This window comes from Corvus hawaiiensis, chromosome 16 (assembly GCF_020740725.1).
Source record: "Corvus hawaiiensis isolate bCorHaw1 chromosome 16, bCorHaw1.pri.cur, whole genome shotgun sequence".
Lineage (NCBI taxonomy): Eukaryota > Metazoa > Chordata > Aves > Passeriformes > Corvidae > Corvus > Corvus hawaiiensis.
The window spans coordinates 14006143-14031133 of record NC_063228.1 but is presented as its reverse complement, the minus strand read 5'-3'; the positions used below and the strand labels follow the sequence as shown (position 1 = coordinate 14031133).

Here is a 24991-nt window from a genome sequence, read left to right as displayed (position 1 = left end):
GGATGAGCAGAGGGATGGAGCAGCCCTGCTGGGAGGAACGGCTGGGAGAATTGGGATTGTTCAGCCTGGAGAGGAGAAGCTTTGGGGTGACCTCATTGTGACCTTCCAATATCTGGAGGGAATTTAGAGGAAAGATGGGGCAAGACTATTTACAAGAGCCTGGAGTGACAAGACAAGGGGGAATGGCTTCAAACTGACAGAGAGTAGGGTTAGGTTGGATATTAGGAATAAATTCTCCCCTGTGAGGGTAGAGAAGCCCTGGCACAGGTTGCCCAGAGAAGCTGTGGCTGCCCCATCCCTGGAAGTGCCCAAGGCCAACTTGGATGGGGCTTGGAGCAATCTGGTGTCATGGAACATGTCCATGGCAGGGAGCTGGAACTCTGTGATCTTTAAGGTCCTTTCCAGCCCAGGCCATTCTATAATTCTATAATTCTGTCTCACTCATTGGATAAGAGGGAGTTCTCCAACTCTGATCCCAGATAACCAGCTGCTGTGGTACTGAGACATCCTGCACAAGCATTGTCTTCACAGTTGATCAAATAAAATGTTCCAAAACATAATCCTACTTGACCCACATAAAATGTAAAATCTGTTCATAAACTCCAGTGTTCATCATGGTTTTCTGAACCTCAGTGCAAGCACAAACCACCGTGGTGTATCTCAGGTGGAGAGGCAGTGTCAGGCTGGCTGTGCTTGGAGATTTATATACAGATTAATTTTTTTAATTTGTTGCTTCTGGGAGGAGTGGGAAAAGGTTCCCTGTCATTTGGAGCACCTGTATTTGTGTCCAGGAAATGACTGGATGTGGCACTCAGTGCTCTGGTCTGGTTGACAAGGTGGTGGTCAGTCACAGGTTGGACTTGATAATCTTGGAGGGTTTTTCCAACCTAAATGATTCTGTGATTGTGTTATTCTGATTCTGTAGGACAGATTCTAAGTAGATGCTGGACCTGTGCTGAAGGTGATTGTTGTATCTGGAAAGAAGGATGTGTTTCAGTACTACAAACATCTGGGTGCTTGTAAGCTGAGCTCAGCAATAGCTGAGCCCTACCGTCATCATTAAGGCACTGCCATCTGTGCAGAGTGAAAAGAGCCTTTCTTGAAGCATAAAGGGAAAGAGCCTTAATGGAAAAAACAGGGCCATTCATGAAAACCCTTCCATTTCAGAGTAAATCCTGCTTGCTCCTAGCTAGAGGGACTGCAAATCCCTCCAGAATGCCTCCATAGCCATTCAGATGATTAGTTACTGCTTCTGGAAAGACTCATTTAAACACAAATTTATGCTATCTATGCATTGCACCCAGGGAAGCAAATGTACATTTGGCTCAGTCCTCTCATCCCCCACTCTGAAACTTGAAGGGAATTGGCTTGGATGGAGCCTTTTACTTTAGTTCCCTCTTGATACTTACTTCTCTGAACTTGTAACTCTGTGAAGTTCATATTTGAGAGTGTTTTCCTGAAAGCTTTCTAGGAGGGAGCTACATCTGTGATGCTCTCACACACCCAAATCAATTCTGTTCATTTTGCAGTCAATCCCAGGCTCCAGAATCCCAATTACCTTGCACATGCTTTGTGTCCTGAAATTTGCACTGCAGTGCATCACCTTAAAGATGAATGAAACAATTCGTGGGGAAACTTTCAGAGCTGAAGTTCACTTTAGTCAGTCCCTGTTTTCTCTCCCAGACATCCATGTTTTTGCATTTAGAGCTGTCAGTGTTATTCATTAAATCAGCATCAAGGTGTACAGTCTCCAGCACTCCCAGTAAAGGTTTGGTGTGGTTCTTGCCTGGGATATGGGAGTGAAAGAGGGAACGAAAGGCAAACTTTGCCTAACAGGAGGCCCTCTGGCTGTGCTGAATTATGCAGTGGGAGGAAGCCTCATCCTTCTCTGAGCAGGCCCGTGGTGTTACTGGGACTGGGCTTCACACTGGGAAGTGGAAAAAACAGGAAGAATTCACCAGAATGGAGCAATACTGGAAAGAGCTGACTTTTCCTTCTCCCTCTCCCTTCTCTGGAAAACAAGTTGAAATGGAATTATCTCTACTGTAATGATTTATTCTAGGTTTTTGTTTCATTTGGGTTTTTTTCTCTCTTCTCCTACTGTTGGCAGTGGCCCTGGGTACTACAGGGAAGGGGTGAATAAGCAAGTATTTTCTGTGTCTTGTGGCTCTTTTATACTTGTGGATTTAAAACTGCACAGACTTCTCTGGGAAGCACTCATTTAGAGATTTTTTTTCATTCCCTTGTGGTTTTTGTTTCTAGGAAACTACTTTGCAAGTCACTTCTTTATGGGAGGAGAGAAGTTTGACACCCCTCACCCCGAGGGTTACCTTTTTGGTGAGAACATGGACTTAAACTTCCTGGGGAATAGACCAGTTCAGGCAAGTTCCTACATTCTGTCTTACTCTTTTTTGTTTCCTGCCTGTTTTGGAAGATCTTGTGTGGTTTGTGGAAGAGGATGGCACAGACCTAAGAGGTCCTCACTGCTTGGGGAATGTCATTTCAGTCTGTTCAGATGCAAACTGAGTTTTCCAGGGAAGCTGAATTCACCTTTGAGGCTTATTTTCACTCAGGACAGAAGGAATTAGTGGTGGGGGAAGAAGAACAGGGACTCAGGAGCACAGAATTTGGGACTAATTCTGCCTGCCTGCCTGAGCAAGTGTAAAGCATGCTGCAGAGAAGGCTGGGAAGCAGAGCCTGAACTTCCCAAGGCTGCTGGGCATGTTGGATGGCTTCCAGCCAGTGTTCAACACATGCTGTTTTCTGTGTAAATGAGTGGCCTGACTGGGTGTAGGGCAGTGTTAAGACAGACTTTGATATTTTGTGAGTTTTATACCTAGGTGGGCTGCTCAGAAAGTCCCTCCTTCTCTCTTTTAGTTTTCCTAACTGGAACATAAAGGTATTTTTGGGCCCACAGGTGTCTATGGGACTGTGAAAAGCTGCTTGCTCAAGTGATTGGCTTGTTCTTGTAAAGGGAATAATGCTGTTGTGAGGGAAAGACAGGAATTTTATGCAAATGTTATGTTTTGGATTTCTCTTCCATCTCGGAACTGCTTAAAAAGAACCAAAAGGTAACAGAGTAGGAGTCATTTGGTGATGTTTTCTGAGTGCTGGAGAGGAAAGGGAAGAGCTGCTTGCTTTGTCCACTGTTTTCCTAGTTGTTCCTGCATGAAAATGAGAAGTTGAAGTCATGGTTCTCCTCATCAGAAAAGCTGTAACCATTAATTAATTAATGAATGTTTGTAATGCTCAGTGGCAGTTTGGGATCACACTGGTTTTACAGGTGGGGGAAACTGAGGCAAGTTTGGATTGGAACAGTGACAAGCACGTTCTGCTTTTTGAGTTTCTCCTCAGGCTGTGCCATTGGTCATTTTAGAACCACACTCAGTTCACAGGACTCTGCAGGGTAGGACAAGGAGGAATCTGGAAAGTTCTTATTGAAGCAGAAAGTGCAATTGGGCAACAGAATTAGGAAGGAGGGACTTGAGCTGGAAATCTGTGTTTGTATAAGTGCTGGGCAGGCCTGAGGGTGCTCACCACATCCCCTGTGCCATGTCTGCACACAGGGCCCTCCCTGTAGGGGCTAGCCTGGCAGAGTTAAATTACCTGCATGTCTCAGCCTGGGTTTCCTTGCTGACATCCCAGCACTGGGTTTCATCATTTCTCTGGAGGGGAGTGGGTGAGATGCCATTAACACCGTGGGACATTTGCCAAGTAGGTTTAAGAGAAGGAGGCTGTTGTGGAATATAGTTTGCCTATGTAAAGTTAAAGCCCTTTGGCAGCTCTGATTAATCTTCAAGGAAAAAAAAAACCACTCAAACACAGAGTGGCAACACTGTTTTCTGGACATGGGCCCAGTTCTTGCTTTGGAGTAACTGAGGCCTTGCCTCATTTCTAAGGAAACTTGTGTTGGTGGTCCCTGGTGCCCAGCAGGCAGGTCTGCAGCTGTACAGGTTGTGATCACCACAATAAGCAGTTTCCTTTGCATTTCTCACTGGAGATCCTGTGCCCACTAAGGAGAATTACAGTCTGAAGCTTTATTGTCCCTATTTAAAGGACAATCTGTGAGAGAAGGTTTCTTGACTGTAGAATAGAATGAGGCCCCCTATCCCTGTCTCTTTTCTTTTCCAGAACATTTGGCCCATTGTTTCAGAATAAAAAGAGTTTCCCCCAGTAATCCAGGGTTTCAGCATGCTGATTAGCAGTCAGCTCACTGCTTGTATGCTGTAATACACATGAAAGAGCTGCATTTCTTCTGCTCAAGCTGGAGGTGGTTTCTTTAGTGGAAATAAAAGCTTGGGAGAGCAAGGCTTTCCTGACTGAGAATTCAGAGTGGAGAGAAAGACCTTGTGAAAATGCCCTTTCTTAAAGTGTGTGTTTCCAGTATGAGCTGTTGCTGGGCCAGGGCAGGATTTTCACCCTGAAACATGTTTGATTTGTCTGTTAATAAAATTTGCTATTGCTGTTCCTTGTGGCTGCTGTACTGAGTACCCTGAAAGCTACATGCTTCTTGATTTGGGTAAATTGTATGTTAGGTAACATGCTGCTACCTTTTAATAGTGTAATAACAGGAGAATTATTTGCATTTTTGTTCCAGTTTCCCTATATAACTCCAGCTCCACACGAGCCAGTGAAGACACTGAGGAGTTTGGTGAACATCCGCAAAGACTCTCTCCGACTTGTGAGGTACTGCCATTACCTGAACCTTTCATTTTGCTCAACCCAGTGCTCTGTCAGCCAGAGCCAAACTGTACTGGTAAGGTTTTGGAGAACGGCTGATATCCAGATCCTTGTTGCTAGGTATGTCCAGAGGTTTCTGTGTTCCCTTGTGAGCTTTCAAGTGGTTTATTATACTCCTTATCCAAACAATCTGTGTTTCCAAACATGACCAGTGATGTGTCTGTTTCTGCAGGACAGACTGGAGTGGTAAACAAAGCCATGAAATCATTAGCATGAGCGGAAGATATTAGGTCAATAAACTTTACAGACAGATTCCTTCCTGCATTCCTGTGCAAGGAGAAGCCAGAAAGGAGCTGATTCTGGTGCGAGTCACGGGCCAGGAAGACTGATGGGTCTTGAGTGAAACTTCCTCAGGTTTCTCCTGCTGCCAAGATAAAGTTTGGTGCTAGTGTTATGCATTTGTTTAGATGGCTGTGTCCGTGCGTGGGGGAAGGACACTCATGGAGATGTTACCTTTCACTGCTCCATGCTGAGATCTGAACCAGCAGAGCTGGCTTAAAGCACTGGCTCACGCTCAGACCTGCAGCTGTCCCCTTTCCAACAGATGGCTGAGGTACAGGGCCCAGCATTCAGTGCTTTGTTTGGGTCTGAGCACTGGGCAGATGTCCAGGCAGAGCATTTCCCAATGATCCTGGCTGGAGTTGCTCTGGATTGTGTGTCTCGGGGCTGGAGCACAGGCAGGGGTCCAGCTGCAGCTCCCAGCCAAGGTGGCTCTGAGAATGTGGTGTAATGTGAGCACTTTGAGTCATAACCAAAACCCCTGTTTGTTTTTATGTGAAAACAGACAAGGTTGTTTTGTTTTGTTTTTTTAAATGAGCAAAACCTGTGGTTTCAAAGCTGGTTGAACTTTCAAATAAGTGACCATTGGTAAACTGCTCTGAAAGCTCTTTGGTTTTTCAGCTTAGGGTGAAGAAATTCTTTAGGAAAAAAGAGAAGGAGCATAAGCCTAGTGGGCAGTGGCTTTTTCCCTGGGAGAGGCCTGGCTGTGAATGGGGCAGTTGGTGTGGTTTAGTAGATATATTTCTGTCATTCTGCTTTCTGTGGTCACACGTCCCATTTCCCCAAGCAGAGTTGCAGCTCTGGACTATTTGGAATGTAGTCTCCATGCACCTTGACAGTGTCTAGGTTTGCATCCATCTAATTCCTGGTACTATCAGTTCTTTTTCTGCCTCATGAGCTCTCACTCATGTGCTCAGTGCTGCTGTGTCAGCGCTGATGACAACGCTGCCAACATGACTCTATTTAATTTTGCACTGATGTAGACCCAAAATGAGTTTTTAATTGGCAGTTCCCAAGGGTACATTCTGTCTTGTGCTTTTCTACTCTTCTGGCCTAGAGGCTTTGCCTTCCTCCCTCTGTGCACGTAAAGGACACTTTGTGCCCTCTCCAGCCTGGCTTATTCACAACCAGTGGTTGAGGTTTGCACATTCTTTCCAGAACTAGTTAATTTACCACCTCCTCCACCAGCTATAGTGATACCGAGCCAAGTGTCCAGGTGTAAAGTTCTAAGTGTAGGTTTTGATGGTAATGTCCCCACAAGCCTTTTGTTTTTCATAGAATCACAGACTGGTTTGGGTTGGAAGGGACCTTAAAGACCATCTCATTCCCCCCCTCCCCCCCACCATAGGCAGGGACACCTTCAACTATCCCAGGTTGCTCCAAGCCCTGTCCAAGCTGGCCTTGGACACTTCCAGGGAGGGGGAGCCACAGCTTCTCTGGGCACCCTGTGCCAGGGCCTCCCCACCCTCACAGGGAACAATTTCTTCCTAATGTCTAATCTAACCCTGCCCTCTGGCAGTGGGAAGCCATTCCCCCTTGTACTGTTACTCCAGGCCCCTGTCCAAAGTCCCTCTCCAGCTCTCCTGGAGCCCCTTTAGGCACTGGAAGGGCTCTAATTTCTCCCTGGAGCCTTCTCTTTTCCTGGTTGAACAACACAAACTCTCTCAGCTTGTCCTCACAGGAGAGGTGCCATGGAGGAATATGAGGAAATGTCCACTCTGGCCTTCCTGCCCAGCTCTGACCAGACAAAATTCTGAGTTTTGCCAGATCCTGAATTTTTACAGGATAAATAATAAACCTGTGGATATTGGTGTTGAAGTTCTGAGTCTTCAGTGTCACGTGTGAGTGTTTGATTTCTGGTAGGAGGAGACTGTGAACCTCAGAGGAGGGTAGCAGAAATTTTGCTGTTAACCACTAAGAGGGAAAGACTTCCTTCTCTCTGTCTCATGTCCCACATTTGGCCTTGGATTGGAAGCTTTATTTGGGTGCTGCAGTACCTGGTGTGCTGGTACTGGCTGTTCCCTCTTATCCTGAAAGCTGCAGGAGGAAGATCAACTCAGAAGACAATGTCTGTTCTTGCACCCTGGGACAGCTTCAGCTTCTGGGCTTCATGGGATAGCATCATGGAACAAAAGGATTGAGGGAGTCAGCAACTGTAGTGGTTTGGGAATGTGTTGGAAGCATCAGGAGTATCATGGAGAGTAGTGATACCACTGAGTGTTTTGGATAAGGGCCTGAGTGGGGGCTGGGGGAGGACAGGTGTGTTGCAGGGAATGAGAGAAAGGAAATCCATCTCTTCCCTCTCCAGCACATGGGGGTAACCTTGGTCCTTGGAGCTGTTCATCATCCTGTGGCAGAGGTGGTGAGGGCCTGGGACTGCCTGCTCTGCAGCCCTGGATGGTGTTAAACTGGACAGATCTTTGCAGAAAACCCAAATAGGAGAACCCCTCTGTTTGGTGATGCTCTCCCTTGTGAAAGTCTGTGCTGAGAGAAGTGTCACTAGTTCTACTCTCATTTAGTGCCTGCTCAAACGCTGGGTAAATGCACATCTCACAGTCAAGGGATATTTAACATTTATCCTGCATGTCTAACTATGTTGGTCAGCCTTTGAATCTCCTCAAAGGATGAAATTGGGTTCGGCTCAACGTAGTTCTGTAAAACTGTCATGGCTGCTGTTAATTATATTTTTATCTTTTAATTCTTTAACAGACAAAAAAAAAGCTCCAGCTTTTCCATTGTTTTATCCAGGAGTGATGTCAGACCAGGTGGCCTCAGCTCCCTTGGTCATCCTGCTTTGCCTTTTGCATCAAAATGTTGGATCAGCTATTTGTTCTCAAAGGTGGTCAGTCTCTTTCCTCTGTACCTGTGATTGTGAAGGCTCTGTGATGCACCTCTGTGCATGACCCAAAGGCACACCCAGCAAAGTCACTGGTTCCCAGATTTGTGCATGCATCTGTGGCCATCGCACATGGACACTGTCTGTCGGGCTTGGCTAAATGGGCACTGTAAAATCCAAGTGCACGTGGAGACAGAAGAGCTCTTGAAGCACCTGAGCCACTCCTGAACCACCTCCTTGTCTTGCCACGTCTCCTGCAAAGAAAGAGGAATGTAAAATTTGTGATTTTTGTCTTGCTACTTCCCTGATGTTACATGCCACCATTCCTGCACCTTAAGGTGGGACATGAGATGTCTCTGCCTCTCAAAGTATGCACCAAAGTAGTCTTTGCTTGTACCTTGGGCCAGCTACCATCTGTGCAGTCTTTTCTCACCTGAACTCTTTGCTCTGGCAGATCACAGAATCCCAGACTGGTTTGGGGTGGAAGGGACCTCAAAGCTCATCTCCTTCCACCCTTGTGCCGTGGGCAGGGACACCTTCCCCTATCCCAGGGTGCTCCAAGCCCTGTCCAAGTTGGCCTTGGGCACTTCCAGGGATGGGGAAGCCACAGCTTCTCTGGGCATCCTGTGCCAGGGCCTCCCCACCCTCCCAGGAAGAATTTCTTCCTAATGTCTAATCTAACCCTGCCCTCTGTCAGTTTGAAGCCATTCCCCCTTGTCTTGTCACTCCAGGCTCTTGTAAATAATCTCTCTCCATCTTTTTGTACCCTTCAGGTACTGGAAGGGTGTGGATGATTTTCTGTGCCTCCAGCAGCAGGGATGTTACAGCAGGAGGGCACAGCCTTGCTGTGACTGCCACCATTTTGGCACTTGTACCTTGCCCTCTGCTCCAGTGGTGCTGTTCCAGGCAGAAAAGGCTCAGACTCTCCTACTTCCCAGCAGATGCATCCTTCAGAAACCTTCCCTCCAGGCACTGCAGTGGCCCCTCAGTGGTTTCCCAGGGCAACAGATCTAGTCTAGTCTAGGTTTAACCCCTTATCTCCTTGGAAGGATGGAAGCACATTCTGAGTGCCATGGTGCAGGTTGAAGTTGGGAGCAGGAGGGTGATCTGGGATGCTTTTCATGACTTCCCTGAGAAGAAAAAGTGGGCAATGGTTGTGCTAATTATATGTTGTTTGTGTGTGAGCTGCCCCATGCCCAGGTGTCCCTGTTACCTGGTACTGTCACAGGTATCTCAGTCTGTGCTGTAGCTCTCACATGTGCTGGGCATCTCTATTTAATACCTACCTGTGCATGAGGTGAGTCTTTGAAGGAGCCTCTGCCTGCAAGAGGTGCTGGTTCTCCCACCCTGCTGCTTCTGGAAGAAGTGGCAAGTCCATCATAGCCTGGATCCTTCTTTTCCAACTTCGGATCCACGGAGTGCAGCACAGCAAGAGGTGACTAGTGCTGCTGCTCTCTTGGACACACACACCACTTGTGAATGGATTGTTGCCATCTGTGTTCTTGGGTCAGTCCAGCACAAAATGTTGATGGTCCCCGTGTTTTTTAGGCAAACCTGCCCTTCTCCCCAGTGTTTCTTCTTTACAGCCATCAAGTGTCATGATTTTACTCACTAAATGCAACAGCTTGTGTGAAAATACCATCTTGCTCTGTACTGTATATTGTGTCCAGGATTCTGCAGATGTTAAGACTCCAGTTCTTGGGATTTGGCTTTTTTTTATACTGGTATGTTGGGTGTTTTTAGCTTGATTTGCTGCTCTGACCTAGGTGAACCTCTGACAAAAGCCTCTCCAAGCCCTTCGGACAGGAATGCGGGTGTGTGCTGTAGTGGCTCACTAAGGTTACATTAGTACATGTGTTGTGTATTTGATTATACTGCTCTTAAATTTTATTTTGCACCTTCTGTATTAAATTACTGAAACTGAGCATTTCATTCTTTTCAGTGTGATGTTAAATAAAATTCATGCTGGAACCCTCTTAATTAGGCAGCAGTTGTTATATGTCAGTGAACTTGGTAAATAAGGATTCCCTTGACAATTTTTAGATTGAATAATGGAGGTATGTCTGACCCATTTCTGAGTATTTTTGACAGTACAGCATATTCATTAAGGCTGTTTAGTGAGGGGAGAGGCTGATACTGTGAAGACAGAGATGATGCCAAGCTTTTGCTGAATAGTTCAGCTGCTTGGCTTTTACCCAGCCATCATGGCAATTAAGGTATTACTGATAAATAAGTGAGGCTGGAGCTGGGTGACAAGTCAGTGCTGTTACACCTCTCAAGGGCAGCCTTGCTGCCCTCACCATTCCAACACAGTGCCTGAGCTCACAGTCACACCTGTGGTCATGGGATTTGAATTTATGGAGAATCTGCTGCTGCCCTGGCAGTGAATCACATCCATTTGCCTGTCACTTTGCTCTTCGAGGCAGAGAGAGCTTGGTCAGTTCAGGAGAAGAGGAGACTGAGGGCAGAGCTCAGCAGGGGCTGCAGCTCCTGCCAAGGGGCAGCTCCGATCTCTGCTCCCTGTGCCAGGGACAGGACCCAGGGAGTGGCTGGAGCTGGGCCAGGGCAGGGTCAGGCTGGAGATCAGGGAAAGGTTCTTCCCTAGAGGATGCTGGGCGCTGAACAGGTTTGGGAATGGGCACGGCCCCGAGGTTGCCAGAGCTCCAAGAGCATTTGGACAATGCTCAGGCACAGGGGTGGGGTTGCTGGGGTGTCTGTGCAGGGCCAGGAGCTGGACTGGATGATCCTTGGGGGTGCCTTCTCACTCAGGATATTCTGTCATTCTGTAACTTTCTTGTGGTGTGTTGTGTTGGCTGCTTGCTCCAACATCTGCTGTTTCTGTGGCCACTCATGGCATGCCTTAAGTCCCCATGGCCGTAGCTCACTGCCCTAGAGCTGGCTTCATACCTCTTCTTCACTGGATTTGGGAGAAGGAGTAACCCTGGCAGTGGTGATCACACAGTGGGATCCAGCTGTGCAGGAGCCTGTAGCCAACTTAGGGCTCACTTTTACATTAATTGAAATAACTTTTAAGCTCATTCTGTTGGTTGTCATGTGTCTGTTTGCAGTTGGATGTGTTAGTTTTTGTTCATACAATAAATGCGTGCGAGCTCCAGTCCCTTACAGTACCAGAGGTTTAGTTGATCATTTGTACATTTAAAGGTGTTTGAAGTGCTTATATCTGGATGCTTTCTGAGCTAAATATCATCTTCTGAGTGATACTGGAAGTACCTTTTGTTGAGCTTCAGGATTCTTTGTGTTACAGAAACCTCGGGTTTTTTCCTGTCACGCACCATTTCATTGCAGAGTTAAAAGAATTACACTTTCGATTTTTCAAGCCCATGCAGGATTTCTTTAGCCCAAATACTGAGCCTAATGGGAAAATTAAAAGGAAGGAGAATGTTTCTTCTCCTCAGCATTTGACATTCAGGATCTCCCTTTCTTGGCTCATTCTGTGTCCAGGCACTGTAAGGCTGGATGAGATCCCTCAACACCATCATTAGTTCACTTTAATAACTTTAGTCAGATCTTGGAAGAACCTTCCTCAGAGGAAAGAATGGAAATCTGAGAAGCCCAAGATGGAAGCCTTGCCTGCCCAGAACACCAAGGCTGGACTACTCTTGTCTTTATTTCCAGAGTGATCTTGTTGATACCTTATAAATATATGTTCTAATCCTCTGGCACTGTCTTTCAGGTATAAAGATGATGTTGACAGCCCTACCGAGGAGAATGGGAAGCAGAAGGTCCTGTACAGCCTGGAGTTCACCTTTGATGCAGATGCCCGTGTTGCCATCACAATCTACTGCCAGGCTACAGAGGAGTTTGTTGGTGGCATGGCCGTGTAAGTCCTGGGCTTGTGGGCATGTGGAGGGGCACAGGAGCTGGGATGATGAGCTGTCAAACATCTCTCATTAATCACCCCTGAGGCAGTGCTGCCACAGATGGTAGAGTGGGAAATTTCTTCTTTTTCTGATAACTTTGAATATTACTTTCAATTCCCTCACATAGCCAATATCTTCTCTTCTTCCCTTTTTGGTTTGGTTTCAGGGTGTAGGGAAGCCATTCTGTGAGCAACTAAGGAGAGGAACTCACAGCTGTATGTTTTGTCAGCCAGGTGTTCTATGAAATTAAAAAGCCAACCACCCTGCCCTTCAAATACTACCTGTTTTTTTCCCAGATCACCCAGTTCAGTGCCTTTGTGTGTTCCCTGTGACAGGGGCATCTGGGCCACCAAAGTAAAGTTCAGTCTGACATTAACAGAGTGAGTCTGTGGAATTGAGGCCCACCCAAAATCTATTTTGGGGTAAATGCCCACCTTAACACAGGCTGTTGGGAGATGAGAGAAGATTTACTTCCTGAAATCCTGTCTGTATTTTTCCTGACAGGTGCACATTAGTCTTTAGTTAGTTCTGGAAAGAATGACCAAAATGTCATCTGTGGGAACTTTCTCATATCCTGATAGTACATCCCTCCAGATTTTAAAACCTTTTAATCTAAATCAGCACATTTAACCCATTCCAGTCAACACCGTATCTCACACGACTGTGAATAATTTCCTCTCTATGTTCGGAGCAAAGGTGGCTGGAATCTGCTCTGCCTGGTGTGAGTTGGGTACATGTGAGCTGCTGGTATGATATGGTGCACTTCCAATGGCCATGGGACAAAGAATTCCTTTGACTCCAGGGGTAAAGGAAGATGCAGGCTGCAGAAGCTCTTGGCTTCCTCTAGTAGAGGCTTTTGGCTGATCAGAGGCTCCTGGACGTAGTGCTGATGGCTTCTGCAGTGATGCTCTGGAGCTGGGGCTAAACTTTGCCTTGGTTGAAGGGACCTGCAGAGGCTTCAGCAGGGAGAAATATCTATGACAAACCATAGCAGGGCTTATTTGTTTTATGCAAAGTATAAACATCCCACTAATGATCAATGAATTGTGTATTTTTAGAAACGAGGGAGGCTCAATTGTCCAATTCAGATATGCATTCCTTCAAACTGAAGGATATCCTGATCCAGAATTTTTGTTTAGGCCCCTTTCCCTTCTTCTGTTGAAGCCTATGGCTGCCTTTATTTTGGGGAGGTAATAAATGAGCTCCTTTTTAAAGTGCTTGAAAATTATCTCTCAATGACCTCTGAAAACACTTTCTGTTTAGATCCAGCTTTTCCTGAGCAGAGCTGAATGCAGCAGGATGCCTTAGAAATCCTGATAAAGTTTCCGTGTTCTGTCTCTTAGGTCCTTAGGTTTCCTGTGAATTTAGTGCTAGTGAAGGTGTTGGAATGGCAGCCTTGGAGATTGAAGTCTTCTTTCCCTAACACAGGTACAGCGTGGAGAGGTGGCCAGTGTCCCTTGTGCTGCCCTGCAGTGTTCCTTGGTTTTTGACCTAAGAAAGAAACCATCCATGGGCTAATGGGGAGAACTGAGGGCCTCTATGGCCAGGGTGGATGTATTTACATTGCCAGGCTTAAGCCATGGCTTAAATCAGCAAGGCTCGGTTTAAATCATTGATTTTAATCTTGTTTTTCCCTGTTGGTTTACCCTGAAGGAGAATTTCATTGTCAGTGGTCAGTAGCAATGAAACATCTGCATTTACAGCATGGTGAGCTTCATATCAAACCTTGTGCTGTATTTTTTATGCTACAGTCTGCAAAGAATATCCATATAGTTTAAAATCTATTTTTCAGACTCCCACTTTTGCATTTTATGCCAAAATGGCAATAATCCAAAGTTATTCTAAAAAGAAAAATTTAGAATTTTTTTTTAGCCCACCACGCTTGAACCATGCTGTGTTGGGCTGGAATTGTACCTGAGTGACCCAAGATGAGCAGTGTTTGTTCTTGTTGCTTAAACTGCTCATGTTGGACTCTTAAGAGACTCTCTCGTCAAGTGGTGCCTTGAAGAATAATTGCTTAATAGAATTGTTTTAGTTACCAAATATAACCAACTGTTTCTGGACAGAGTGTGTTTTCAGTCCTCTGTAACTAGTAGCTCTCCTCTTGGTTGGTTGGAGGAAGAAAACACAGTTTTTGGTTCAATTAAGAGCACTTTAAAATGAAATTTAGTGCCATGCACTGAGCCAGTGACTGTCACCAGTGCTGTTGTTTGTCCTTTAAAACTTGAGCAGCAAACATGAGCTACCCAATTGCTTTTAAATTAAATTTGAACAATTCCTAGGTGAGTTTCTGAACATGAACAGAGCTTCAGAGATTTTTTTTTTAATGTGAATTTTTTTAATCCACCCTGTCCATGGTTCAGTGAGAGAGGGATCTCTGTTAGATGGCAGAGCTGAAGCCTGTGTTCATGAACCCTCTGCATGAATCCAGGATCGGCAGTGATTCCCCCACTAATGAAAAATTAGCCAATGATTCTGTACTGTCCTGCTGGGGTGGCAGCAGTCCCTGGTGCACTAAACCTTCTAAAAGGTCAGAGCACCCACATTCAGCTCTTTCTTCCACTTCTGGCCTTCCATTTAATAAATCTTACTTTCATTTCTCCATAATACAGGAATGATGAACTGCCTGTTTCTGCTCTGGGGTGCTTGAACAATGAATGTTATATAAATGTGGGTGCAGGGGCTGCGCCAGAAGCCGGGAACTTTTTGGAAGGCACGATCCTGATTTCATGCAGATGTGTAGGGGGGAAGTCAGATACAAATATAGACTTTATAAGCTGCTTTAATTCAACCCAGGCTATTTTTCCATGTGGAAGTGGCTCCTGAAGCACGTCTTGGGGCTAGTGCAGCTGCCCAAGTAGGCATCTCTGCTTCTCTGGATTTGCTGTCTGCTAGTAAAAACCTTTTGAAGCTCTGATTTCAGCTTTGCAAAGCAATTCTATAAGGGCAGTGCTGTAATTACTTTGATTTATTCTTTTCAAATTCTAGTGGAAAAAAAAAATCTGGGCTGCATTCTTAGAGCTCTGAGTGGAGTGAGTGCATTTTCAGTGCACTAATAGGAATGCAGCTTTCCCCTGCCTGGGCTGGTGGATTTTCCTTTTCCTCAATCTCTTTTGGTGCTAACAGCTGCATTCATGGAACAAGCATGTGCAAAAGCTGTCCTGTGTATAAATTCAAAACTTCTTCTATTGCACTTGATTGGGATGAAGATGCTCTTTAAAACAAAGCACCTTTTTTTTTTTCCACTCTCCTAAATCAATGCTGAATCCTAAAATGGGAGAAACTTTCTGGCCCCCTGTGAAAAGCAGGAATTTTCTCCCAGCTCTCAGCCTGCAGCATGGCTCCTTAGAAGCACTAAACAAGTTATTCCTGCTTCTCTGCTGGAACAGCCACTGATCCCGATAGTATCAGCGCTCCTGCAAAACTCCTGCTAGGACAGGGTTATGGTCATACAGTTTGGGATGAGAGGAGGGAGGGGAGGGAAGGGAAGGTGGCTCTCCCTGGGCAGTGGCTTTGCTTGCTGTGGAGCCTCTGGTCACTTGAGAGCCACAGTGCTGTGTCTTGGGCCTGCCTTTGGGATTAGCTGGTTTCCATGACCAAAGGGAAGCCTTTCTGCAAGCCAGGGAGCTTCCTCCTGGAGTTATTTGGGCTCCATTTAAAAGCTGGTGGCTTTATCAGTCTTGTCCTAGCCTGTCTCAAAGTATGTTCAGCAGACTTTCCCAGGTAATTGTGCTGGGAGATATGCTCAGCTGCACTGTTCCTAGCCAAGATCCTGGGAACACGTAGCTCCCAACAGCTGCCTGCCTCTTGTCCTGAACTGTTGAACTCACAGGGAGCTGTGTCATCACTTTTGTGGGACCACAAATTACCAGCAAAGTCTGGTGAAGGTGATTGTGTTGATGATTATAAAGGTGTGTTCACCTCTGCAGCCCCATGCCCAGGGGAAGGTACCCTGCACTCTCTGGTGCTAGAGCAGATATCTGTAGAAGCCTTTTGGATGAACGAGGAATTTAAATCTGGAGGGGACTGCTCCTCTCACCTTTGAAATGTCCTTTGCTTGGTTCCTTTGTGGTGAGAATTCACCCTAAAGATTAAACACATCAGTTCCCAGAGGACGAGCTGATGCATCAGCCCAAGGGTAACAGAGATCTACCTATGCCTGAGTCTCTTTAATGGCAAGGAATTAACACTGACCTGCCTCTGAACAGCTCAAGACCCCCAGTATCTTCAGTTTTGTTTATTTTTCTGGCTGTGTCCTTTTTCTTGAGTTTTGGAAATCGGGAGGAACATAGAGGTGTGCGAGCTGTACCTCAGCTACTCACTAGTGATTGCCCATAATGTAATTTCCCTCCAGATAAAGGAGGGGAACTCTGCATTGCGTTTCCATTGCAGGGCTGGCAGCAGCTCATAGAGAATAGTTAAAGAACTCCTGTTTGTAGCCTGCCTTCTCCTGCAGTAACTGGTTCCATGTGTTTGTACCTTAGATACCCTTGGTTTGTGACACAAGTTTTTGGAGCAGGCTGCAGAGATACTCGTATTCTCTTTTTATGAGTGCTCTGTGAATGCATCCCTGCCTTGTCTGGCAAAATCCTGGATGTGCACACTATTAGGCTCTTCCTGGGAGGGCTCCCGGGACTTTTCCAACTGTAGGTGTCCTGCTGACTAGCAGGAAGGATTGCGCAGTTCAAACATGACAGCAGCGGTTGTTTCCTCAGGGGAAGAAGTGAAACCAAGCCTCTAGCTGGAAGCACTTAAAAGAGCCAGTTCTGAAGGCATGAGCAATCCAGGCAGATCAGGAACTCATGATAAATATGACGTGAGAGGTTTGAGTCTTGCAGCCTATTCTTATGAAAGAGATCTTCCTTTTTGGACAGAAAAGATTCTCTCCCGTATCCCAGTACTGTTGCCAAGTTCTATTTTCTCAATATAAAGAGAAAACAGAATGAAAATAGGTCAGTCCAGCTCTGCAATCCTTGCTCTTTCCAGGGCTGTGCTGTTTGTGTTGCTGATGTGCAAATGGATATATTAAAAAAATAAACCCCATTTCCTTGTTTGTTTTGCAATGCCTGCTACACTCATCCCAAACCTCCTCCCATGGTCTTCTGAGCTGATGGGGGACGTGACACTGCAGTGATTTCCTGCTCTGTGTGTGTGGAAGTTTGAGGAGTTGGGTCACAAAATGAAGTGCAACGAGTAGCTCAGCGCACGGCTGTTTTCATTCAAGCTTGCCCAGGAGACAGAGGCACTCAGATATTCCTTTGGTTATTTAATAGCCTCTCTCTGTTCAGGGCCTTTGAAAGGTGCTCTTGCTGCTTTTGGCCATGGTGATTAATATGAATTCTTTGTGCAGAGGTTTCTTCTGTGTGAAGAAATCAGAGGCAAGTGCTGGGTTTTGCTAGAAACAAGCCTTTACAGCTTTGATCCAGGCACACACCAGCCCCCAAGGGAACTCTGGAGTGTGCAGAGTTCACAGGCTGGAGAGCCAAATTCTATAGATTTCAGCCAGCAGACAAACCCTCTGTCTGTCTTAAGAGTTGTGGCCTTTGTGCCTCTCTGTGTAGCTGTTGTGTGAGCTTTGAAGCCTGGCTGGAGCCGGGAGCGTAGTGCTGCCAGCAGCTGGAGGCAGAGCTCTGCAGGGGCTGGAGGGGGATGTGGGCACTGAGGTTTCAGCTGCATGCAGAGGGGGTTGTCTTTGCCTGGCTTGGAGTGGAAGCTCTGTCCTGAAGGAAGCAGGAGGGAAGGAGAAGACTCTCAGAGACTGCAGTGCAGTGTCTTAGCACGTGATTAACCTCCAAACTCCTTGTGGGAGCCTCTCTGGGGTGGATCTTTTCTAATTCTGACTGAGACCCAGGGCTATGGCCTTCCTGTGGTTTGGTAGTGTTTCTTTTATCAGTAAAAATCACTTAGAGTTGAAACATTTGTTCAACTTCCCTCTTCCCCAAAAGCTGACCTGTGGGATCCTGCCTCAAAATGAAATGGGAGTGGGCAAGTGGGAGAGAGAGGAGGAGAGGATACTTGTTCCACATCATCTCCTGTCCCCTTTGAACACCAGCAGAACTTGTCTGGCTTCTTCCTCATCACCTGTAACAGGACATGGAGCCTGCCAGGCAGTCACAGCCTGTGGCAGTGGCAGAATTGTTTCCTGAGTACCATCTGAAGCTCTCCTTGTCCTTGGTTCACTGCAGATTGCTATGAAATTTGTAGCTGCTACTAAAGAAAGAGGACTCTTGTTTTGTCCACAGGCTCTTCAAAGCACGTATTCTTTCAGCCATTTCTAATCAAAAGTGTTACCTAGGGGCAGCATTGCTCCGTGCATCTTGCTTTTCCTGAGGAATGGGGTCTGGACAGTGCTCTGTGTAAGTCAGGCAGCCTGGCAAGGATCCTTGTGTGGCACTTCTCAGTCCAGGGTCCCAGTGTGCTTGTGGGAACAGGAACTGTCCTTTGGCTGCCCGAGACAGCCCCAGTACCAGGCACAGCTGAGTGTGAGCACAGCAGTGAAGAAATCTGCAGGAGCTGGGACTGCTGCCCTGCTGAGAACTTCCCCAGGCACAGACCAGGGATGAGGGAGAGGGGGAAACACCCCAGTGAGCACGTAGCAACAAAAGTTTAACTCTGCTTAGCCAAATGCTAGCATGACACTTTTGTCTTGGGAGCTACTTAGGGTCTGCAGGTGCCACAGACTGAGTTTCTCCATGCAGGCAGGGAGTGCTTCTTAGCTGATAGAGGAACAGTGAGACTGGGGAATAATCTTAGTTTGTTCCTGTTCTCTCAAAAATCACTGGAATATATTCACAGGGCCTCTCAGAATGCAGGTTCTCTGATACACAGCTGGCTTTGGGGTGGAAGGGTTTGACACAAGGGAAGAAGGAGTCAGTGCAGAGTGTAAAGTTTGCTTTTTGTGAGTAAAGGTGTGTCATAGAGCTCATGGAAGGAGATGGGCTGCATGAACCCTGATGACAGAGCTGGGGGCTGCTGCTGCAGCCAGCAGTGGGGTACCTCAGGTTGCTTGTGATTCTCGTGCTGTCAGGGGTACCTGAGTGAACAAACAGGTTTCGAATAATGTGACTGAGGATTTCTGTTTGGTCCTAACTTTATAGGACAGAGCCTCCTCACTTCTCCACTGTCCTGAGCTGCCAGTGGTCACAAGGTGGTTTTGTCCTCCTCTGGATGGAGGCCTGGCCCAGTGCAGTCTGAGCAACAGCAGCCCGAACATTCAGCTTCCAGTCTTCATGCAGAGAGAGGCAGCGTGTTGCTTGTCTGCTGTCTTTTATTCTTTGATATATGCTCTCTTTTTCTGTAACACATCTGCACAGCCCTATGGAGCTTCTCTGCTATTGTTTGCTGTGAGTCCCCAGCAGCACAGGCAGGGAATAGATGACTGAATCCCCAAAGGGGCAGGGGATGGGTAGAAGCCCCTTAGACCCTGATATGCGGGATATCTGCTTTGAAACAGCTTGTCAAGTTTTCCTCCTGTGTAGCACAGGGAGTGTTGTCTTGTGCAGAGAACCTGTGCATCACCTTGGAAGGGTGATCCATTTCTGTGAGTCAGTCAGGGGTCATCAGACTTCCAGGGAATTCACCAGCCCACTGGCTGCTGACTGGAGGTGTCCAGAGTTCTCTGGATGTTCAGATCCAAGTCTGATGTGTTTTGGCAATGGGGGCCAGGCAGTCACACAGTCTGAGGCATAAAGCTCAGTTGGGGAAGCCTCCTTAATAATTTTGTCCTGCTCTTCAGCTCAGAAAATCTATGTGCCTGGTTTATTTCTTTTCCTAGGGATGGCGAGAGCAGCAAGTCAATGTGAGTGTTATTCTGCCATGTCCTCCTCGGAACAGTGCTATTTGTTTTCCTGTTACAGCCTAGTTTGGGTTTCTGGTGCTGTAAATGCAGGTCCTCCAGCATTCCTGGCACTCAGCAGCAGCATGTTTACACCCCTTTCCCAGCTCCACTCTCTCCTCTGCACTTTATTTCCAGTAAGTTCCTGACTTGCTGTCACCTTAGATAAGTCACTCTTCCATCCTGTGCTTTCCCAGCTGTGGAGGGAGAGTTGTGCCTCTCTGCAGAGCTGGGAAGCTTTGAGACTGCCACAAAAGGAGCTAGATACAGGCTTGCTCTATTCATTGTGCTTGACAACTCAGTAAATAAAACTTCACTCAATTGCTCGCTCTGTAATTCACATATAAAAGACCTGTCATTCTGATCTCTCCCACACCATGCTTGAAATGCAAAGGATGGAGTGAGACCTTCTAGTAAAGCAGCACAATTTCAGCACAAGTACAGAATGGGCTCTGAGGGTATTGTCATAAATAACTTAATGCACCTGCCCTGGCAGGAAGAGCAGATTGCACGTGGTGAACCTGCCCTCTGTCACGACCTTCCAGCATTTAATGTGGATCTTGTGACACTTGGCCTTCTGGATCCTCAGCGGGTGCAGGAACTGTTGTACCTTTCCAGAGAAAGGCTGAGGTTTTTCTTGTAGAGCTGGAGCCTGTCTTGTCACTGTGCTGAGGGAGGATGTTCCTGCAGTGTCTCTTGGGCAGGGGATCTCTCACTTTCTCTCCAGTTTGTCAGTGTGCTCTGAACACAGTTGGTAATTTGACAATACAGGCTTTAGTGGTAAAGGCAGCTTCAGATGTTCCCACCCTGCTTTGGGGTTCACTGCCTCCTCTCCTGTGCCAGAACTAGGAGAGGCTGTCACATCTGGCTCAAGACATCACCCTCCAGAAAGGGGGAGCGGGCAGGGAAATGTCTCCTGGGGAAGATAGCACCAAGTGGGCTCAGGGTGCAGAAGATGGTGGATGGCAGCTGTGGTCCCATTCCAGATGTTCATCCCAGCCTGGCAGTGCTGGTGTTTCAGTGACAAGCCTTGACACAGTGGAAGAATTGTGACTCTTGTCTGGGTGGCTGGCGTGGAGGAGGGCTGGTGTCTCTCAGGTGGTATTGGTAGCCCTGCAACACCTCTGGGGAAGCACAGGAGGAACTGAGGAGTGGATTGGAATGTCTTAGCAGGATGGTGGAAGCCAAGCAGCGTTTCCCACTGCAGAGCTGTCCTATGAGGCACGGGAGAGCTTTCAGCACCATGCTGAGTTGTGTGTTCCCACTGTTAGGTCATAGCTCGTTCTTCCTGGGTTTCCTGCAGAAATCAGGACTGTGCTGGGCTTAAAGCCAGCATTGCCTATGCCATGGATTTAGGGAGCAGGCCTTTGCCAAGCTGCTACACCCCCCTGTACTCCAACACCCAGGCAGGTCAGTATGGACATGATCAGACCTTGCCTGTCTGCGCTGCTTTCTCTTTCCTGTGCTCACCTTCTTGCTTTGACCTTTCCCTTCCCTCTTTGTGTCCCCACTGAATGGCTGCCAGCCCCTGCCAGCTCTGCCCTTAGAGCTGCCACTTGTGATTCCTGAAAGGCCGACGGGTGGGAGTGAGAGCCGAGCAGGGAGCAGTCGTTTGTTACAGCGAGTTTTCTTTCTCCCCCTTCCTTCAGATACAGCACAAAGAATCCCTCTCTGCAGTCCGAGACGGTTCATTACAAGAGAGGGGTAAGCCAGCAATTCTCCCTGCCTTCCTTCAAGATTGATTTCTCAGAGTGGAAGGATGATGAGGTAAGTGTCTTCTCAGTGTCCCCTTCTTTCCACACCCTGTTGTCCCAGAAGCACTGGCCTCTGTTTAGTGCCATGAAGTTATGGCTGGAAGACGCTTTCTCCCTGTTTCTCTCTGTTTTGTGGGCACTGCCCTGGGAGGAGCAGTATGGGAACTTGGCAGGCAGATCAGGCCAACTGGGAGAAAATCCAGAGAAGTGACTTTTGATATCACTGATCAGCTGAGTTAGGAGGGAGGCTGCAGAGACTGACACTGGAGCTTGTCATGGAAAACCTGCTTTCCTCAGCCGCCTTCTCCCTGCCAGCCAAAGAGCTTGTGGGAACAAATGTCTGTCGTGATATCTGTTTTCATGGATTTTAGTTTGAAGATTTTGGGGTTTTTTGGGTGGTCCTCTAGTACAGTGGTCTCCAAAGTGAGGTGCATGCAATACAATTCATTGGGGTGTGGGAAGGACTGCAGAAATACATGTATATAACCCGTAGATGATGAAAAACCCACACATATTGGGAATATGTGCTCAAAACATGTTACTGATGGGATGGATAGTCAGAATAGTTTGGAGACCACTGCTCTGAAAGAGTCCTGTTCTGTTAAAGGGCCGCATCCTGCACTGTTATCTGTAGCAGTACAGTGTTGTGAGGGGATATTCTCCTTCTGGGGCAGATGTACACTGGAGCATCAATGCTGAATAAGGGAATGTTTCCCTCTTCTTAATTTAACCCATAACTGCAAACAGACCAGGGCTTGGTTTTAATTAAGCTTTGTGGCTTTTCTACACACCAAGATTTGTGGAGTTCTGTTAATTTTGGTATCTTTGGTATCTGCAAAATTCCAACATGGGCAGCAACCCTCAGGTTTCTGAACCTTAAAGCTTTGACCTAAGGGCATCCCCTGCACATGGCACAGGGAAGGAAAGCCTTGGTCTTTCCCCTGCTCTGTGCAGCACTGTGATAAGAGATTTCAAAGGCAGAGTAGTTGTTCTGTAGCTGCTGCTAATGTATTTGTTCCTGTGGATCCCTCTCCCAGCAAATGCACACTGATAATGGTGTTCATTTCCTGACCCAAGCCTGTGCAAGTGTATTGCATATGTGAACCCTGGTAGATAACTCTACCTATTAAAAAAAAAAAAAGAAAAGAAAATAAGAAAAAAGAAAAAAATAGGGGGAAAAAAAGTAATCTTTCATGTATTTGAAAGATTGAATAGCTATTGTCCTGAAGTTACAGTTACAACTATAATCAGTCCCGTGCCTTAACAAATGCCATGGTGGTTACCAAGAGCCTGCAGAGTCTGGTCTCCTGATGTCTTGGCTTCTCTGCCAATAGATGATTTCACAAGTTCAGCCTACAAAAGCCTGGAAGAGCTGCTTTTCAATCCCTTCTGTTGTCTAAGAGAGCTCAGATCCCTTTCTTCTTAAAGAATTGAGAAGCTTAATTTTCACTTTTGTTCCTGTCAGCAAGGTTTTAACTCAAGTACTAAAGTCATATCCCTCTGACAGCTTAAAGGAAAAGTGGGTTTCCAGCTCTCTTTGCTTGTTCTGCTGCATCCTCTGTTTCCTCTTTTTTCATTGGTGTTACTGGAGCTGGAAAAAATGTGGAACAAGCACTAATTCCAAAGAGTTTCCCCTCCCATGTCAGCTCTGTGTTACATATTGGTCCTTGTCCTAAATCTTCCTAACTGGCCCCCAAAATGCAGCACTTTTATCTGAGACAGCTGGCAGTGTCTTAGCTGTTTACAACTGACATTTCAGATTTCTTTCCAGCTTTGTTATTGGTCTTGTTCAAAACCCCCGGATTTATTTCATATTTTTGCTTAGTGTAATACTCGGATATGACGTAGGTCTTGGCTGGGGAAGAAGGGAAACTGATGTTATGTTGGGTTGTTCTGTAAAAGGCTTTATAAAAGTTTATTTTATCTTCTTTATTTACTGATTTGCTTGGAAATTATAGAGTGTGGATTGTGTTGAGTCCGTTGTGTTCAGGACCCTAAAAATGAATGTGAAATGGTGCCTTAAAGAGGCCTTTTGTTTGAGAACACCAAAGTTTATATGGCAAAGCAACCTCGATTCTGTGATGTGACTTTGCCTTCAAATGGTTTCTCTTTTGATGGACTGGAGCAAATCCGGCTGCAAATGATGTTGGGGCTGTGGCCCCAAAGCACTGTCTGAACCGTGCTGCAGCACTTGGAATTGGGTCTCAGTTCTCATGGAGAAACTGAAAACAGACTACCTGGAGCATCATGGTGAAATGACATCTTTTTTTTCAGTCTTGGCAAGAGATGAGACAAAAACGTCCAAGTCAGTAATTAACAAAACCAGCAGAAATCCAGTCCCTGAGCCACTTCCATTCCTGGCATAGGACAGTGTTTATGAGGTTGCCTTTTCCTTGTATTTCTAAGATGACACGGAGCTTTTGATGTGCTTTAATGAAGTGTAGGACAAAGGGAGAAATTGAGACTGTTTCCCTTGCACTCAAATTTTCACTCTCACCAATTAGAAGGTCAGGGACCTGCATTTCATAACATGCCAAGAGATGGAAATCAGTCTGGTGTTTCCTTAAAGTGTTGTGTGAGCTTGAAGTTTTGCAGATTTTCCTCTTATGTCTTCAGGAACTTCATACCAGAGCCAGGGTCTCTTTGTGGTGTTGGGAGCACAATGTGCTGCTGTGCTAAAACCAATATATCCTGTTGTACATAAGCAAAATTGTGGCACTGGATGTATTTTGAGAAACTTGTCCTACAAATCATTCAGAAGACTTTTAGGATACATGAATTAATGAGAATTAAATACCATTTGAAATTCAAACCGAGATCCTTTGCCTTGCTATCCACAGCTGGTGTTTAGTGCCACATCAATGTGTGTGTGTTGTAGTTGACTCCCTTTTAAAGTTGGTGCCTGGAATTTTAAATCCTCCTGCTCTGTCGTGTCCTTTTGGGACCAGAGACTGGGGACCTGTCAGAAGGGCCATTCATTGATCTAACATGATCTGCAGTGTTGTCTTCAGGCAAGTCTGGTGTGAATTGTGTAACCTCAGCTCATTTCTTTCCCTCAGCTGAACTTTGACTTGGACCGTGGCGTGTTCCCTGTGGTCATCCGAGCAGTGGTGGATGAAGGGGATGGTAAGAGTTGATGGTCTGCTCCCATGGTTTTCTCCTGGCTCTCTCTAAGCTTATGTGACCCCTTCAGGACTGGCCTCCTTGGGGACCCTTTGCAGAATAAAAATATTTCAGGAGTTCACCATAACTTCCCTTTATTAAAAGGGCCAAGCTAACCACATAAAAAACATACTTTTAAAAATAGTCTCCATTTTTTACAGGAAAAATGGCCAGCTATTTAGTGTGGGAATAGTGTTTAGGAGAGCTCCTGGCTCTGCCACCAGTGCCAGGCACACAAATTAGAGCAAATGACTTCCTTGCTTGTTGGGTTTTTCTTTTGGAGTTTATAGGTCAAGGAGGGGGAAGTTGGTCTTTTCTCTTTCTTGAAGGGGTAAATTGTCTTCCTAAAAGTCTGGAAATCAGCAGAGAAAAGGAAATGGCTTTAAAATACTCCGGCCCCTCTTCAAGCAAATGCAGCTTCATTCAGCAGTTTGAAATTGTGCTTTTTCTGAGGATGCTGAATGGTTACTGTGAAAGAACATAACCTTTGAGGAGAAATAATTGT

General features: G+C 46.3%; 1 protein-coding gene across 6 annotated transcripts in view; it reads left to right on the top strand.

The window, feature by feature from the left end:
• The window catches only part of MGRN1 (mahogunin ring finger 1), a 50075-nt gene that overhangs the window by 5415 nt on the left and 19669 nt on the right, over positions 1 to 24991 (top strand). For all 6 annotated transcript variants that reach the window (XM_048320970.1, XM_048320971.1, XM_048320974.1 and 3 more), the window contains exons 2-6: positions 2263 to 2381; positions 4598 to 4686; positions 11550 to 11696; positions 21220 to 21337; positions 24384 to 24450. In XM_048320970.1, the coding sequence (XP_048176927.1) occupies positions 2263 to 2381; positions 4598 to 4686; positions 11550 to 11696; positions 21220 to 21337; positions 24384 to 24450 (540 nt within the window). The remainder of the gene's footprint in view (positions 1 to 2262; positions 2382 to 4597; positions 4687 to 11549; positions 11697 to 21219; positions 21338 to 24383; positions 24451 to 24991) is intronic.